The sequence below is a fragment of the Mustela nigripes genome, chromosome 11 (genome assembly GCF_022355385.1).
Source record: "Mustela nigripes isolate SB6536 chromosome 11, MUSNIG.SB6536, whole genome shotgun sequence".
Taxonomy (NCBI): Eukaryota; Metazoa; Chordata; class Mammalia; order Carnivora; family Mustelidae; genus Mustela; species Mustela nigripes.
In genome coordinates this window covers 31,420,502-31,438,545 of record NC_081567.1, presented here as the reverse complement: position 1 = coordinate 31,438,545, position 18,044 = coordinate 31,420,502, and the positions used below count along the sequence as shown (strand labels likewise).

General features: G+C 52.3%; 1 protein-coding gene across 1 annotated transcript in view; it reads right to left on the bottom strand.

The window, feature by feature from the left end:
* Window positions 1–7,440: 7,440 nt before the first annotated feature.
* Window positions 7,441–18,044, bottom strand: part of GRIN2A (glutamate ionotropic receptor NMDA type subunit 2A) — a 374,525-nt gene continuing 363,921 nt past the window's right edge. The window contains exon 14 of the mRNA XM_059415335.1: window positions 7,441–13,226. Coding sequence (XP_059271318.1) covers window positions 11,427–13,226 — 1,800 coding nt within the window. The 3' untranslated portion in view covers window positions 7,441–11,426. The remainder of the gene's footprint in view (window positions 13,227–18,044) is intronic.

The window sequence follows — 18,044 nt, the reverse complement described above, 5'->3', positions numbered from 1 at the left end:
GAGAGCGGGCGCAGGGGGAGGGCTGGAGAACTAGGACAGTCCTGTGCGTGGCAGGTGCGGGCCTGGAGTGACTGTGATAGCAGGGATGAAAGGCAGTGGTTCCCGAGTGCACTGTTTTTTATTATTATTTTTTTAAGATTTTATTTATTCAGTGGAGACAGAGCATGAGCAGGGGGAGAGGCAGAGGGAGGAGGAGAAGCAGGCTCTCCACTGAGGAGGGAGCCCGATGCGGGGCTCGATCCCAGGACCCTGAGATCATGACCCGAGAAGGCAGATGCTTAACCCACTGAGCCATCAGGCTTCCCCACCCCGAGTGGGCTTTAAAGATCCCGTAGACCGAGCTGGCCGCCGGGCCGCCTGTGACCAGGAGAGAGGTGCGAAGGATAACCAGCAGGGCGTGGGGTCTGAGAACTCAGGTCCGCAGCAGCGCTGTTCCCTGAGACGGGAACGCTGGGAAGCGTCAGATTTCGATTCGGGGGGAGTGGCCCAGAGTACTTTCCAAGACATTCTAGAATCTGAGTGTCTGTAACATCACTGGGTGGAGAGAGGAACGACAGGTATGGATAGATGAGTTCACAGTGTATAGAGGAGGTTGGACCCAAATATAAAACTTGGGGGGTAATCGGTGCTTTTTAGAGTCCACGGATTGGGTGAGATATGGTAGATGAGGTAGAGAGAGAGTGAGGGAAACCAAGAGGAGGTCCCCAGGTCCTCGGTCTACCTGTCCACTCGTCAGCCGTCTGGCTGTCCCTGTGTCCCTCCAGCAGAGTCCCGTTAATGCCCTCTTTTGGTCATTGGCCGGGCGCTGGGGTTCAAAGGTGAACAGTTCTCTAGCTCCTGTCCTGGAAGAGCTCACAGAGAAGGAGAAGCAGCACACATGAAAGATCCAGCAAAGCCTGGTGAATGATCCGATAGACGTGTGTGCACGGGGCGGCATCCTGGAGAAGTCCCCTGTTAACTCTGCCGCCGGGCAGAGTTTAGAAGGGGTAAGAAGAGGCGTCACTGAAGACAGCTCTCAAAGGAGGGTAGCCAGAGCCCCAGGAAGAGAGAAGGGCATGTGGGAAGAGAGGTCATGGCGGCTCTTGGGGTGGCGGCGGGGAGCGTGAAGACCTTTGGTGCAGAAGTCGAGTGAGGTCCGTGGTAGGAGGTTAACATGCCAGCGACTGGAGGCTTTGTGTGCTGGGCTGCGGAATCCGGGCTTTCCCTGGGGGCCACTGTTTTAAGCTGAGGGGACGCAGCTGGATCTGGGTTTCTGAAATGTCGCTTGATCTGGGGAAGGGAGTTGTCCAATAAAAATCCAATCTGGATTCAGTAAGGAGAGGTTTTATGGACAAAACTTATTTCAAGGGAGAGGAGACAAGATCTATTGTAAGAGGGGGAGAGTCAGCAAGAGGTTTTCTTCCATAGGGCAGAGTCGGGAAGGGAGGAGAAGGGGGCTGGCCTGGTAGGACAGGGAAGAGGGTATGAGGTCAGCCTCGTCCTAGAGAGAGGGGGTGTGCTGGTGCCAGCCGACCCCGTTCCGGGACGCAGGAGGGCAGAAGCTTACCCCGGGTTTGGTCGACAAGCCAATTGTTCTGACGGATGGGTGGGGAGGGGAAGTTCAGCTCATCATTTACGAACAAGGGACGGGAAGCTGGAGGGGGTGTGTCTGGCCCTGGCGTAGGGAAACAGTGGGGGGTGTCAGTGCATCCTACCAAGGTCACGTGGAAAAGGGCAGTTCTTTGCAGGAAGCAATTTCCTGGAATTCAGAAGGGAGGGGAGGTCTTTTGCCACCACTTTTCCCCACCCCTCCGAGGCACGAGTCGCAGAAGCTCGGGGAAGTTCATTACCAGAGTCAAGGCTGCAAGTGTGGGAAGTGGGCAGGAAGGCCAGGACCACGGAAGGGACGGTGGCAAAGCTTGCCGCTACCATCTGGAAGCTGAGCGGCCGGTTCGTGGAGGTTCCACGATCCCTTCTACACTCCTGCACGGCACCGAGGTGGGGGGAAATCAAGTCCTTTACCCTTCGTACGCCTTCTGAGGCTGCCGGACACGTTAGCGGCTGCGTGCCCGCCACGGCAGCCACACAGACAACAGAGACCACGACTCTATGTCTTGTTTTCGTATCAATTGGCAGAAATTAGTTTTATTAGAAAAATGAAATTTTCCCGTATTTACATTTTTACACCATAAGACTGGGCACTTCTGTTGCCTCGGGAGTTCTGTACACATCAGTTTGCACACACATTTCAAACCCCATTCCTTAAAACAGTTGATAACACGTTGAACAGAAAGAAAAGACAGGCGACAAGAAGACAACCAGAGTATATACTTCCTCTATCATAGAAAGGTGTTAAGCAAACGTGTAATTTCGTAGCTATGCTTGGAAATATTGAATACAGTTATCAGCACTTCCTCATGCAGTGGATTAAAACAGGACAGGCAGAAACTGCCGTGATTGGTAGGTGAACGTCTGTCCCCCGATGAGGACCACTGAGCAGAGCGTGCGGCTTGCCTGGGGCTCACCGTACAAGAGATCGAGCCGGTTCTGACGTGGGTTGTGGACGGTGTGTGAGTGCGTGGCTGGGAATGGGAAGCCCTCTGCATATGGAGGTCAGTCCTGCCCAGGATGGCTGAGAGGCGGAATCAGACATGGGTCCTGACTGCTGCTTTATCCCGTGACTTCCTGTGGGTGATGACCAGCTTGTGGGTAACACGGGCAACAGGGGGTCTCCTAACGGGACCTGGAAGGTGACGAGTGGATGCCCTTTTGCTGTCTGAGAAGGCCACTGTTTGTGACCCTGATGACCTTGCTCCTCAAACCACTGGCGAGACTCGCCTGATTCTTCCTGGATCTTCAGTTTGAAATACATGTACTACACATAAACACAGATGCACAAACACTCTGTTGTGATCAACTCCAGGAAAGTCTACTGACGAAATAGTTTGGCAAGCAGGTGCTTTAAGTAGGCTGGAGCCGGGGAATGATCAATATTCAGAGCTCAAAGGCAACCGATAATCTTTGGGGACCCTCGGGAGTGGAAGGCATTGGAACCCCACCTAGCCACGCAATGCGTGGTATTGAGTAGTTTCCTGAATTTGATAGGGAAATGTTAATGTTCACCTTCTCTCTGATTAAAAAAAAAAAAAAGGCAATTGGCATCCTTTCCCAGTGAAAAATACGGGGAATGTGAATGTTACAAGTGCATCCTTCATCTTCGTAAATCCACTAGAATTTTCAAAGATGATCACCTGAATTTGACCCAGAGTCATCTGAAACTTCAGTTTCTAACCTGGAACATTTCCTTAGCGGCCATGGCTTCTGAGCTGTGTCTACAAACCTAATAAACTTAAAGTTTTTTTTTTTTTTTTTTTAAATAAAATGGGTTTTAAAAAGTCAATACCGCCCATTTATTTGAGTTAGCTTAACTGAGAATAGAAATAATTCAATAGGTCTTAGATGTAATGTAATGTAAAAACGTCAGTTGGATTCGAAAGGCTATGATTATTTTTCATGGAAAAACTGACAATGTTTTTGTATTTCTGGACCTTCACTATTTGCTCAGCTATCAATAGTCTTTGATTTGAGCCCTTTAAAAGCTTGAAACAGCAAAATGTCAGATCAATGAGAAGCATTTAAAATGCCAAAGACAAACTTATGTTTGCTGGAGAACAATTAACCTTATTAATTTAAAAGGCAGCTGTGGTATTGGCTACGCGTGACGATAATATTCTTCTGAAGGCTCATCTTACGTCCTTCCCAAAAGGTTGGGAGAGAATTAACTGGGGGAGGTTATGACCCAGGGCTATGGCTAATGAGGAATGTTCTAGACTTGCAGAAACGCCAACTTCTCATTTCACGGCCCTGGCACCTAGCAGGGGTTGATGAGTGATCGTCTCTGTTTTGTCTTGTTTGTCTCTGCAATACTGCGGACACCTTATTTGAAGAAGTTAATCTGAGAAACGACTCTGCTGGAAACAGTTTGGTTCTGGCTCCCTGGAGAGCTGCGTGCTTTGAAACACAGCCCCGGAGAAGAAAGCCTACTGGCCAAATGGTTCTTTTGAATGTTCCAGTTTCCACACAGCTCCACATCCCCGGGAGCATGTGGTCACGCACTTGTAGACCCAACGACGGGATCTTAAAATAGGTATTAAAGAATGCTAACTTTTCTGGCTGAAGAGACTTTTTTACTGCCAGCCTGAGAGATGTCAACAGCTAGAGAATTCCTCAGGGACAGTGACAAGTGACACTGACCCTCCTGAAGGACTGAATCACAGAACCTCCCAGAAAAACATTCCTTCAAATTCTAGCGCCCTTTCCTCACCTCTGGAATGGGCCTAACAGGGCCCCAGTTCACAGTAAAGAGAAATGCCTGGTGGTGGGGAGGGTGGCTCAGCACAGGAGCAGGGCAGGAGAGGGGTGCACGGGCTCCGTGTCGCGCCCCCCCATGTGTTAACTAAGCCTCATGGAGACCTCTCAATTCAACAGCCATTAGTGAGGCAAACTGAACACGATAACAATGGTTATCCTGCCACCAGGGATGACCTAGCAGGAACAGTCCCTTGCAAACACCATGACCTTTCTGAAAGTGGGCCGCAGTATTTAGGACCGGGGTAAGGGGGCAACACACATGGGAGGGTATACTAGTTGGACATGTTGAATGGAAAGAACCCTGATGTCTATGGAGAAAAAGGAGATTTGCAAGTGGATATTTAAAATTAGGCACATGCTAATAAAGTAGGCAGAGAAACTCCCCAGCAACCAAAAAAGTGAATGCAGAGTGCAAGCGTATGGGGAGAGACACGAAGAGCCTTCAGGTGTCAGAAGGGACGTGAGCAGAGGGGAGATCCCCAGGAGTTCTCAGTACACCCCAGACCAGACGACGAGGGGTAGGGCACTAAGGAACCTGCTCCCCTCAGAAGCGGAAACTCGAGAGCGAGCCCCCAGGGGACCTCAGAACAGCAGACCTCTCTTTCCAACTTTCATTCTGACCATCCTGCCGGAGATCAGGCACTTCAAGAATATGCCCAACAGGAGGGACTGACTAGCAAACTCCTGTTGCTGTTGAGGCTGAGACCAACCTGAGCCTCAGTTTCCTAATCTGTAAAATGGGAGCAACCGTACTTCTACCCTGTAGTCATTTCTGAGGATCTCGTTCTAGGTTGCGTCTAGAATATGGTCTGCACTCAGTGCAGATCCTTTCTGCTGCTTCCAGGCTCGGGGACTGAGCCCAGGTGTGCACGTGAGATCAGCAGAGGATCCCACATCCCCGGCCATGCCCAGGGCAGGATGGATGGAGAGAGAAGGGCTCCCTCTGCACCCACCACCCTTCGGAACCACACCTTGACTCCTTCTGCCAACTCTCTGCCCCATTTTATCTTTAGGGAAACCTGATGCGCTCGCTTTCGTCAGCCGCACACAGTAGGCACTTGGGACTCAATGAGGAATTCCCCCCTCCCTTCCCTGATACATGTGTACCCTGAACGATCCAAGGTATTCTTCCTAAGACAAAAAAAAAAAAAAAAAAAAAAAAAAAAAAAGAAATCAAATGACAAAGCTTTCAGGAAACAGCCATTTTTTTTTTTACATCATGGTCTGTTTTCTTATCCTTTGGGGGGATTCCTTTCCACCTTTTCTGGAAGCCCACATCATAAAGCAGGGCTGGAAGGAGGCTGAATCTGGTAAGGGCTGGGGAACTCGGCGGAACCAGACCCAGGCTTCCTGCACACAGATGCGGGAGGGCAAGTCCGGTCACCGGATGGGATGCTCCTGGGGTTCCCAGGTGCTGTCTTTGAACATTCCAAGAATCAAGGGTATGTCTCCAGGAGAGCCAGCTGTATTTCTCCGAGGTTACCTATGGGTCTACGGAAGGGTGCGTTGGTTGGTTTGATCATGGAATCAGTGTGATTATCGCTTGTATTTTTTATACTCTGTCTGTGTTTGGGTTTTGCGGGCCCTCGGTTGCCCTTTGTGTTAGGGAGCTGAATTTCTAGATCCTGTGTTGCTGATGGGAAGAGGCCGTGTTTTCTAGCCCCTTTGCTTCTCCCAACCCCAAAGTGGCCTTAAAAGGAGAGAAGACGCTCGGTCAAGTACGACCAGCAAATCAGGGTCCTTTGATCATCCTTGGCTCACGAGAAATAGAACTCTTATCGCCTCAGTGATCACCACCACTTGTCTTTGGTTTGAGGCTTTAACTCTATCCCTTGTTGGCTCTTCCCGGGGAATAGGTCCCTGAGAAGAGTTTTCTCTTTTCCCGGATTCTGAGGCAGGGAGAGTGTTGGGAAGCTTAAGGGAAGAAACCAAATCTAAAAGTGAGGGAGGGGGTGTGTGGGTTTGTATAAGGCAAGAGGCAAAGAAAGCAGGGGCCATTCTGTGAGGTTCTCCAGCTCTTATCCCGGAGGGACCGGAGAGCACTTCTGAGAGAAACCTAGAACCGAGTCAGCCTGGGAAAGGGACCCAGGCGAGGAATTAATGGGACCATGCGCCAAGGTCCTGCTTTCTGGACTTGGCTCTGGCGGTCTCCCTCCGCGATCCCATACAGCTGACGGCCCTTCTGGGGCTGCGTTTTCTCATCTCCCTTCCTCCAAATCTCAGCGTAGTGCTAGTTCTGTTTTTCTAAGACCCTCTGGGCAGGCACCTTTAGCTGCTGCTATACTGAGAGTACTTTGGGGCACAGAACGAGTGGGGATTGGAAGAGGATAAGGACTTGAACCAGGGGATCTGCCCTCTGGTGGGTTCGCGGAAATCACCCGCGTGTCCCTGTCGGCTTCGTCTTCAGAAGTCAACACGAGAGGACCGTATTCCCCACCCCGAAGCCCAGACAGCTTCTTCGAAAGGAGGCCAAGAACACCAGCACCCAAATCCCACTGGGGCCCTGCCATCCTCCCTAGAAGCGATGTTGATTTTTTTTTAAAAAATAAAAACCATAGCGTCCTCTCTTCCTAAAGGATCAGCCCGTCAATCAGCAGAAGAGCTTTTCCACATGTGAATGACCCTCATCACGGTTTAATTTTTAGCATAAGCTTTACACTATATACAACCATGTTTGGAGGACGCGCTGCACGTGTGAATGGTGGAAATCAAGCGTGGAGAGTATGTACACGTGTGCACGAGCACGGCCCGCGCGGGCGGAGGGCGCTTCCTCTCCTCCGACGTCCAGCAGGGGGGCCGGCTGCCCTGTCGCCTCCGACTCGGCGCGAACACAGTACGACGGGAAAGCACACTGAGTGCTGGTGCAGACCTCACTGGACCCTCGCCCAGCGCTTCCAACCGTGTTGACCGAAAGAACACGGGGCATCCGAAAGGTCTCATTTCGTCTCAAGTGAAAACACTGCTTTTGCGCTGAAAACCGCTGTGGGGTGTGGAATCCTTAAGTCCTGTTAGACACCAGCCAATGAGTTTTGTTTCTGCGGACTCAGTGTTTTTTGCTCCCCCCCCCCACCCTTTCCCCGAACTCCAGTTCCGAGTGCGCTAGCCGCGGTCCACACAGACGGCTCTGTCTTCAGAAACGACTCGTGTCCCCTGTGCAAGGACATCTGTGCGCACACGGCACAGGGATGCGCCTGCAGTGAGCAAACCCGTTCGGCTCTTCTGGAAGACACTTTGGTTTCTCCAATTTGTGTTTATTTAGGTCTTGCACTGTGCGGGATTTCAGTGCAAGGTATTTATTTATGCGACAACTGATTATTAGATCTGCACTTTTTAGGTTTAAGGAAATAAATTTTTAATCACCATTTAATTAACACCAACTTTTTCTCTCCCCCCTTTTTCATTAGCAATTCTATTTGCAAAGAATTCAGGGCATTTGTCATTTCCTGAGCAGGACGCAGAATATTAAGTACACATCAGCGGCAGACTTATCAAACAGAATAAACAATGTGGGACTGTATGGCCGCTGTGGCTCTTTGGACTAATTAACTGCCTTGGCTAGAGTCCCGTTTAAGTGAAACTATTTCATTTGTAAACAAGGTGCAATTTCTTGTTTCTCCCTTGAAAAGAAGCATGAGTCGACGGGACTGATTTTGCTGCCGTGGGTGAATTTTGCCGGTCTGCTCAGAGCAGCCGAGTAGGGCCAGCTCGCAGGCCCTCTGGGACGGGAGAGAGAAACCAGGTACAATCCTCCAGACCCCCGTTGCGGCACTGCCCGCAGTTACGGAGGGAGATCTGCAGAGGACAGGAGAGTGGGGAGACTGAAACCCTGCACTTGTCGTGGGAGCCTCGCTGGCAGGAAAACAGACCCATCAGGGAGCTCTCTGCTCCGAGCACTGATGTCAGGAGTGGCCGGAGACCTGCAGGGAGAACCACTGGGAAGACCGTGTTCTGGGAACTCAAGGGCTGCAGAGTAGATTTCAAGCCCAGAAGACTCGCCTCTCACCCAGTTTTCAGCTGGGCCTGTGGGTACCATCACCCACTGACCGAAACGTGAGCATCTGCATTGAGCTGTTATCCGTCGGGCCCTTCTCAAGGGGAGAAAGTCGCTTAGGGTCCCTGCAGGGTCATTACGGATGCCAGCTCTGACTTGAGTCAGGTGAAACCCAGGCACAGTTTTGGGCTCAGAGATGCTGGCTCTTGGGCTCTCAGGCTGGGAGTTTAGACGAACCCTCTGTAAGGGACCCAGAGTTGGAGGGCTTTCTGCTTACGTCTTGATACGCTTTTTCCAAAGAACAGAACTGACTCGAATCACTTTTGAATAGCTCTACGTCATTCTCTTTCACTGGGGAGATTGCCTATCTGATCAGCGGTCATTTTTTTTTCACGCCTGGCATCATCACAATGAAGAGTCGATGAATTTGTGGACGAGGAAAATGATGTGTTCATTATCGAAAGCATGCCAGTCCTCAGGGTTTATTTTTAAAACTGAGTTGGGTATTAAAGGAAGCACATCACCTTTGGGTCTTCCAAAAACCCCATTTTTAGTTATTATTATTTTTTTTAATCTAAAGAAGCACAGGGTTAACAGCAGAAATAATGCTGTTGTTAGAAGAAGGGGTTTGATCTGTGGAACAGTTCTGAGTGTAATTCACATTCTCCCTGGAGGTCTCGAGTCACTTTTGGCAGCCCCCCCCCACCCCACCCGGGGTTTTGAGGACACAGGAGGAAGACAGACAGCCTCTTTGGGTTGATGACATGCCCATCGTGTCGGGGAAATGAGGTGAATTCTGGCTGGGGGAATGTAGGTCTGGAAAGCAATGGGCGGGCAAAGGCAGAGTTCTGAAAGATAAGACAGCCAGGAATTTGCCAAAGAATAGAAATGGGGATGAGGCCCTTGGGTCTGGGCTTCTCCATTCCTGGGTCTTGGGGCAAAAGCACAACATCTGAGAAAGAAAATGCAACGTTTGGACGTGTTTGCTCGCAGTGCCTTAGCCGTCCCTTCTGCCTCTCAGCCGCACGGTGACAGGAAGATGTCCTCGCCCGTGGCCGCCTCTGCCTCCCCACCGAAGATCCTGAAACTACGCAACCGCTTCTCATCGTTACTGGGTGCACCTGCCCAAAGATGGGGTTGTTCACGGAGTCCTCAAGATCTAAGAGAATTGCTCCTGGCACCTGCCCACTCGCCGGAAAACACTACTGACAGAACAGAACGTGCCGTCAGGAAAAGAACCAGGGTGACTCTTCAACCTGCCACTCAGGTGCCCTTCTCCAGGAACCCAGAGCAAAATGCAGGAGGAAACCAGGAGACGGGCAGGCTCTTAGCCCAGGCTGTGCTGATTGTCGCCAGGACAATTCAGCGACTCCACCAGACTTGATGGCTAGTTACCCTGGCTATTTCCAGGACATTCGTGAAGTTAAAATACGCTAAAATTTGAACTCTTAAAAAAAGGGTTAACTAATGTGGTCTGTGGGTTTTATATTTAATTTTTAAGCTACAAAATTCTGGTGTGTGGCCGCAGAACAACTACCTCCCTTGCTTTTTTTTTTTTGGCACCTGGCGTGGGTCCCCCTGTGCTGCAAGCTTCCCGTGTGGCAGACACCCCTTCCGACCCCGGTGTTTTTAAACGACTCTCATTCCAGGTCATAGAGGCACAGGTCTGAGTCTAGTAAAAAAGGGACAGTGGGGGGTGACTCGGAAATGACAAATGCTTTGGGGAGTTTCTCATAGATTCCCGTTGGTGCTGGTGAAGCGGTTTTGACTCCAGAGAGCGAACACTTTGGGAGAGAGGAATCACTTTGGCCACTAAGGCCGATCCACCACTGGGAGGATGCTCGGGGTGGGGTCAGGAGCGCGTCTCCTGTTCTGGAGGCTTTCCATCTGAGGCTGGGGTGGAATCGCGCGTCCAACGGAATCTCATGACGTGGAGGAAGACAGACGCAAAAGCTAGGGCTAGCCTTGAGCGGACGGAGGGCCCTGAACTTCTTACAGATTGTGGGACACACATGGCTGCTGGTGCGAGCCACCGCGGTAACAGCTCTGGGAATAGCAACACACACCTAATTAGACGCCACCATGGCCGTTCGGGGACGGAACGAGCAAGGGTCAGTCCGGGAGGGAAGGAGGGGTAACAGATACTATACAACCCTGAGTCGCCACCAGAAGGGCGGAGGGGACGCAAACTTACGTACGCGGGAAGTCTTCGGGATAGACTACAACAGCCGCTGGGTCAGAGATGGGAGAGCCGCAAGTCAGAGATCGGAGACAGACACGTGGGAGTCTGCGGCTCCGATCAGAACCGTCGAAGCCGAGGGGGACAGAGCGTTCCGTGAGACGCGCAGGCTGATGTCTGGAGGGGTCCTCGGAGCTCTCCGCCTGAGGGCCCTTCTGGCCGCTTACTCCAGACGGGTCTTGGAAATAGACTCTAACGAAGGTAGCTTAGTGACTGTGAACACACGCTTTTGCTATTCTTTGGGGGGAAGCCTGGAGTTCGGGGGCTGGGCCTGGGCAGTGATGGGAGGCGTAACATTAAAGCTGAAAACAGGTACAAGGCCAGACTCGCTAATCTCTTGCACGTCAATCTCGCTACAGTGAAGACGCTTTCGTCACTGTTGGGTCTGAGTCAGGGGGTCCATGCATACCGTACTGCTTATTCAGAACAAGAGCAACCGCTAGGCATTTCTGATGAGAGCACATGGCGGACGGGCCGTAATGGGGTTTGGAATAGAGGAAATCACCACCGGCATCCAACGCATTCTTATTGCCAACATACCTAGTGAGCACTTCCGGGAGACCCGCCCGGGTGTGTGTTTGTGTTTTTGGTTAAGGACTCACCCATCTGGTATCTGCCATGCTCAGCTCGCACCTCCCAAGATTCCTTGAGTGGAAGACGATGGCAAGGAGCCATGTGCAAAGAACCGACAGAAAAAAAAAAAAAAAAAGGAAAAAAAAGGAAAAAAAAAATACCTTCCTAAATCCTCTTCCTCTTTGCAGGGCACCATCGGACATCCGACATTTACCCTCCAGCACGTCGGCCGCTACGTATGTTTCCCTATAGATAAAACATCAATGGAAGGTTTTAAACATCAGATTCAATACTAGGCATTTTCTTGTACACACGTCTATTGCTGCAGGGGTTCAAAACCCTGGGGTTAGAGTACATACTGTTCTTGTTTGCAGCATAAGGCATAACATGCTCTGGAATGTACACGTCGCCGGGGCCTCTGCTGTCCCTGGAGCAGTAGGATGCCGTTGACCTCAAGGACGATCGAAGGTAGCTGTCGTTCCCGGCCTGGGACGGCAGCGAGTGTTTGTAAGGGTCCGAGGGGCATCTCCCGATGACTAAGCGTCGGTCGTCCCCATAGCAACGGAGGAAAGGGTTATCGGAGGCGTGGTCGGGCAAGAGGGACTTGCTCCGCTTGCTGTCCTCCAGACCCTGCGGGAAGAGGGCGCTCTTGTGTCCCGAGAGTTTGCTGGCGGGCACGCTAAAGAGACTCCCGTACAAATTCCCCTCCAGGAGCCGTTCCCGGTCCTTGAGGCTGATGCTCCTGGACGGCCTGCTGAGGTCTAGCTCCCTGGGCTTGTCCACGATGTTATCGTAGGAGTGCTGACGGCTGATCCTGAGCTTGTTTTTCTGGAACTGGAGGGTGCTGTTCTGCGCCCAGTCCTGCTGGTAGACCTCCTCCTGGGCAGCCGGGCTGCCCGTCTCCTGGAGCATCTGGTCTTCGTCAATGTCGTACAGGTTGCCCATCCGCAGGCAGGCGTCGCACTTGAAGGGGGACCGCACGGTGAAGTGGCCCGAGTAGGCGGGCAGGTTGGACAGGCAGCTCCGGCAGTGCGTGGAGTTCTGCCGGTACCGGTCGCTGCCCTCACTGTGAGGGGAGCTCTTGTCTTTCAGGGTGAAGTGCTTGGAGTAGAATTTGTGTTTGTCGTTGTTGGGGAGAACGTCCTCGTTGTGCAGCGTGGTCCTGTTCGTGGGCAGCCCGGGGTCCCCCTTGCGGAAGTTTTCGTTGGGGTCCTGGTAGGGGTCAGGGAAGTCAACGTTCTCGGGCAGGGCCACGTTTTCCACAAACTGGGGCGGGTCCAGGTGGAAACTGGGCTCCTTCTCGCTGTCAATGGTGTAGATCTTGTCCCTGGGGGAGCTGGCTTTGGTTTTCAGGTAGGAGCGCTCAACCTCGCTGCAGTCCTTGGGGAATTTGGAGGCCACGGACCTCTTGAAGTTGTCCTTGGTCTTGTGGTTCTTGCTGTTGTCGGGCTCCCTGTGGCACGTGGGCCGACTCGAAGTTTCTGAAACGTCCGAGTGGGCCACCTCTTCCGGAAGGTACCGAGGGCTCTTCAGGGAGTGGGTCCTGTTCTCCGCCGCCCCCTCGTCCCTCTGGGAGACCGGGTTCTGGCTCATCGAGTCCTGGCGCAGCGACTCCATGGATTTCTTCCACAGCTGCCGGGGCCTCGAGTTCGCTTTGGACTCGGTGCTCACGGCCACCTCCACCGTGTTGGGGTTGGACTCATTGAGAGTCAGGGGGTGCTGTCCCTGGAACACGTAGTTGTTGAGGTTGTCCTTGTGCCTGCTGGCCACAAACGTCTGCAGCTCGTTCATGTTGTCCCCAAAAACGTTGTCTTTCCCCTGAAAGGACCTGTTGTCCGAGTAGATCATATTTCCCTTATCAGAAGCCATGTCCACGATGAGGGAGCCTCTTTGGATGAAGTCCGAAGTCCTCTTGGGGGAATCCATTCTCGAGGAGTTCACGTTGGACACGTCGGAGATGTTTTTGGCCGACCGGAGCAGCTTTAACATGTTGCTCTGGGACCCGGTCAGGTTGAAGTCTGGAGACTTCTTCTTCTCCTCGATGTGCACCCCATGGATACAGCTGTAAATGCCCTAGGGGAAGGAACACGAGACAGGGTCAGCAGCAGCAGGAGTGCGAAACCGCCGCACGCCGGCCTTTACCTGCAGAGGGATGTGTCCTTCCTGGAGGGGCCTTGGCGGGGATCCTGAAGTCCAGTCTGAATCCCGGGAATGTTTCCTAGATCTACGAGACCAGTAAGCTCGTCTCTCTGGCTCAGGATTATCCAACACTTGTGCCAAGAATCATGTGTGGAGTCTGAGAAAAGGTCCTTATCAACTAGTGCTCGTGTATCTGATGGTGGTCCCAGGGCCTCCAGACTGACAGGAGAGGATACTGAATTGGTAGCGGGTTGCTAGCTTACGTTTCACTGCAGTTTCCCAGGATCATCTCTGAAGTCTGGATACCAGTCAGCTATTACACTTGCATAAAAGAACCACAGGTTATGAATTCTTTAGGGGAACCTGCCCCTACCAACACGCTGAAGCTAGCAGTCAAGGCATGAGACCCCAGCAGGTGAATGAGAAAACCCTTTGTGGTTACTTGAAGGCTGGGCATAAAAATCTGTGGTTGATGAGACATTTTGGGGAAGGAAAGATGGAGAAGTTAGGCCAGAAGAAGCAGTTGCAAGGAACTAGTCTTGCCACCATGTGGGGACATTAACCTGAGAGTGAAACTGTCCTAGGAAAGAGCAGAGCCCGGGATGGAGAGACAGTCATCTTTGAACCCCTGAGGCCACTTGAGACTTTTCACAGATGTCACCGAGTATATCCTTTTGTGTGCATGTGTGTCTGTTTGACACAGAGTTGGATACTAGCCACGAGGAATGGTGGAGAATCCCAAGGCCACAGTAATGCAGCCCTGAAACCCACCCAAGGACAGAGGGACTTGGGTACTACTGGGTGTCTCAGACATAAGCACCCCCGACTGTGGGTCTCTGGTTTTCCACACCGCCTCATTCCTTTCGTAAAAATAGCTGTTTACTTCAAAGTAAGTCAAGAGAGGAGCTCCTGCTTCATGGCCCAACAGTAGGCAAGGTGGCTTCGGGAACACTAATTTGTGCCCCCCTTCCCCTGCTGTGGGCCCCAGATTTTGGCAGCCGTAAAGAAGATGGTCAGAACAAGGTCCTCCCAAGACCGACAGGGAGCCAATCCAAGCAGGGGTCTGTGGTGGCCGCTGCTGACTGTGATATGAACTAGTGGAAAGGGTGCGTGGGTAGCTGTGGACCCTGATGACCGTGACCCCGCTGGCTCCCAGCCACGGGGATGCTCACAGAACTGCAACACCCTCAATCTGTTTGCACGGCTGCATTTTTCTTGGAGCTTTCTGGAGAATGTCCACTCCGCCCTCCAGGAGCAGTACACAGGGAACCCGCAGTAGTGACTCTGAGCATCTCTTTCCCTGACCCTCTGCACCCCGGGCGGCATGGCTTGGGCTCCCCAGAGCCTGGCATTGTGCCCTTTCCCGCCTTCCTGCAGCCTGGTCTTCTGTCCCCTCTGCCTTGCTTCCATGGCTGCTGGGCGTGGCAGTCACACCAGTGCGCTGTGGGCTTCACCTAGCACAGCACTTCTGGACGGTGTATGTGAACCCATGCCTGCCCTGCCCAGCTCAGTAACAGGGTCATCCTACACCCGGACCTGGGGAGGCGTGGCCTGTATGGATGAGAACTGGTGTGTCTCCTGCATGTTTGGGTCAGCAGAGGTCTGTGCCTTTTCTTCCTTTGGTTAGTAATATAAAGAGACTTTACATTTTTTCCCCCTAAACCTGCAACTGCTCTAATGAGCTCCTGGTGCCCTGCTAGAGATTTTGAGAACTTTCCTCCACCCCTCCCCTGACAGCAGTATGCCCTCACTGGCCAAGAGGAGCTGGCTGTCTACATTGGGGAAGCCCACGAAGTGGTCAGGGAGTTGAGTTATGTCTCAGGAATGGGGGGATGGTCGCTGATGGCTGTCACCCCTGGCTCTCCTGGGACTCACAGGCTGCAGCTCAGGCAGCTCCTAGGTGGTGATGTGCCTGGTGAAGCCTCGGGAAGGGGAGACCAGGTGATGGACCGAGCTCACCCCCAGGCCTGGGTGGGGGGGGCAGCCTTCTCCCACTGAGCTGACCCATTTTCTTGATGGGCTGCCGAGGAGGGGGGTGCACAGCAGAGAAAAGCAGAGAGAACGAGAGCCTGGAACCCAATGGAAGTGAGTCCCAGCTCCATGTGTCATTAGCTCTGTGACTTTGGATAAGCCACTTAGCTTTTGAGCCTCAGTTTTCACATCTGCAAAGTGGGAACCACACACTCTCCAAGGGGGTAGAGGACAGGATAATACAATGCAGACAAAGCCCCAGGTTCAGGAGAGGCTCCATGAACGTGAGCAGGATGACCTGTGCCATGGGTCGTCCCCAATGTGCCCTACAATATCCCCTCCACCCCTCACACGCTAGCACCAGCACCCGGGGCCCATGTTCCCAAAGTGGCAAGAAGCGCCGTCTGCGGTCTGCTATAGAAGGTTCGCTTTGGTTAGGGAGCAGCCCAGACTCTCTCTCGGGAGTGGGCCCCAAGCTGCAGAGCGCTTGCTCATGTCTCGTCTTGTTACATGGAGACTGAGGCCATATCCTTCCAGGGATGGGAACGAGATGCCTTCCTGGCCGCACTGTGGCCATGAGGAGACTGCACTGAGGACTGTGTGCTGCCCCAGACCATCTGCTCTTCTCCCCTCAAGGGCTTCTCTCAGAATGTTCTACAAGGGTCGTGGGCTCTGCAGCCTTCCATGGTTGCCTGGAGTCTGGACCTGAACCCTGAAGTATATGCTAAGGCCTAAATGTCTGTACCCTCCTCCAAGTCTACATGTTGAGATCCTCACCCTAAAAGTAGATGGTGTGAGGAGGTGGGGCCTTTGGGAGGGGATGAGGTCCTGTGGGTGGGGCGCTCGTGAGTGGGATCAGTGCCCTTAGAAGAGAAACCCCAGGGAGCACCCTCACCCCCTCCATGTTGTGAGGAAACAAGGGGTAGTCTGTGGCCCAGAGGACGACCTTCACCTGACCTTGCTGGCACCCCAGCCTCCAGAACTCTGAGAAGCGAATGTCTTCTGTTGGTGAGCCACATAGTTATTGTGGCGCTAACGGACTGAGGCAGTATCTGACTTCTGCTCTCTTGGTCCCGGGTGTGGCTGAGCCAGAAGCTCCCTTCACTGTCCCCAGACGCCCTCAGGGGAGCCCACCGGGCAGGCCAGGCCGCACAATTTCCATCCCCCTGGCCTCTGTCTTTGCTGTCTCCAGTTCCTCATGACCGAAAACCGAGGCAGTTCTTTCTGCTGGTGAGAGTGAATACTGTGTTGTATGTGAGAGGGAGAGCATTTTGGAGAGAAAAATTAAGAGCCTCCCATAGAGTAGAGGACAGTTTTTTTTTGTTGTTGTTGTTTTTTAAAAAATCAAAATCAAGGCAAAGGCCATGGCTGTGGGAGAAAGTGGGTTCTAATCACTTCTTGGAGCTCTCCTACGCAGGAGCGTCCAGGAGCATCCAGAAGCGGCCATATGTCTGGTCTGTATTCCATTTTACGATCCAGCAGCTTCCCAAGGGACATCCAGCCCACAGGGAGGACTGCCCATGTCTGCTGCGGTGACAGCCAGCTTATGGGCTGGGTGTTGCAGCTGCCGCAGGAGCTGGTTCAGAGAGACCTGGCTCATGGGCAGATGGGAACGTGACTCGGGGGCAAGCGCATTTCAGAGCAGCAGACCTCTCTGTCCCCCGGAAGGGAACCTACCCTCAGAACCGGCTTGAAGCCCAGGACCCAGCCCTGCGCAAGAGACAGGCTTCCCCTTTCCTACCTTTTTCTGGCCTGCTCCGTGAAGTAGGAAGAACCCTGTAGTTTCAAGGACATTTAAGGTGAAGCCAAAGGGTCCTGTTCCAGCCATTGTTGGGGCCTCAGTTTCTCCACATCCACAGGATGGGGGTGATCGTATCAGACTCACAGGGGTTGTGAGAGAGGATGGAGGAAACCTAACTGGTCTGGCCCTGATTCACATGCGGCCGTAATTAACTGTGGGGTTGTGGTCTTGCCTTTGTAGGAAGGTGGGTTCTTGACTTGGGAGATTCTGCATTGCAGGTTTGTTTAAAAAAAAAAATGATTGTGTGTGCACAACTAAGACGTTTTTGTCTGTGTTCTCTGTGTAAGGGATATAGACCTAAGGTGGCATATGCATGAGTGTGCCCATAAGACAAGCTTTAGAGATGTGTGTTAGCCTGTGATGAGAAAGGGAGAATTTTTTTTTTTTTTAAGCAATGCATGGCGTCAGGGCCTGAGCCGTTCTGAGTTCCCCTAACAAACGAGAGAGGCAGGAAAGTATATTAACTATGAAATCCTTCTATTCACACATTCAGGCTGCAATCATTTTAAGATACTCTCTGGGGAGAAGGGGAGTCATTGCTGAAGCAGGGCTCCGTGCAGCCTTTAAGGATACAGGAGTGATGGTGGCTGAGAGTCCCCAGAGGGGGCACGGGAGTCCTGGCAGTGCTCCTTTGAGACATGGGGTCCTCTCTCCCCAAGGGAGGGGAGACTGAATTCGGATTCCAGTATGCCTGGCTCCTGTGTGCCCCACCTCCCTCTAATCCTGTCCCTCAAGATGCTTGCAAGTGGATTTAGTTCATTTCTCATAACGTTAGTTCCTCCACTTGGCTTCCTTAATGGCGTCTCGGACAGAGGGAACGCTCTTCAGATACAAGCAGGATTTACAAGGAAAAGCAAAAGTGTGCATTTGCTCGTGATAATCCCAGAGTCGTTTGGGTACGGAAGGCCTTTAGTAACTGGTGGAGAGAATTAGCTTAAAGTTGGCATAATACCTAGCTATGTGCGCACACATTGTTATTC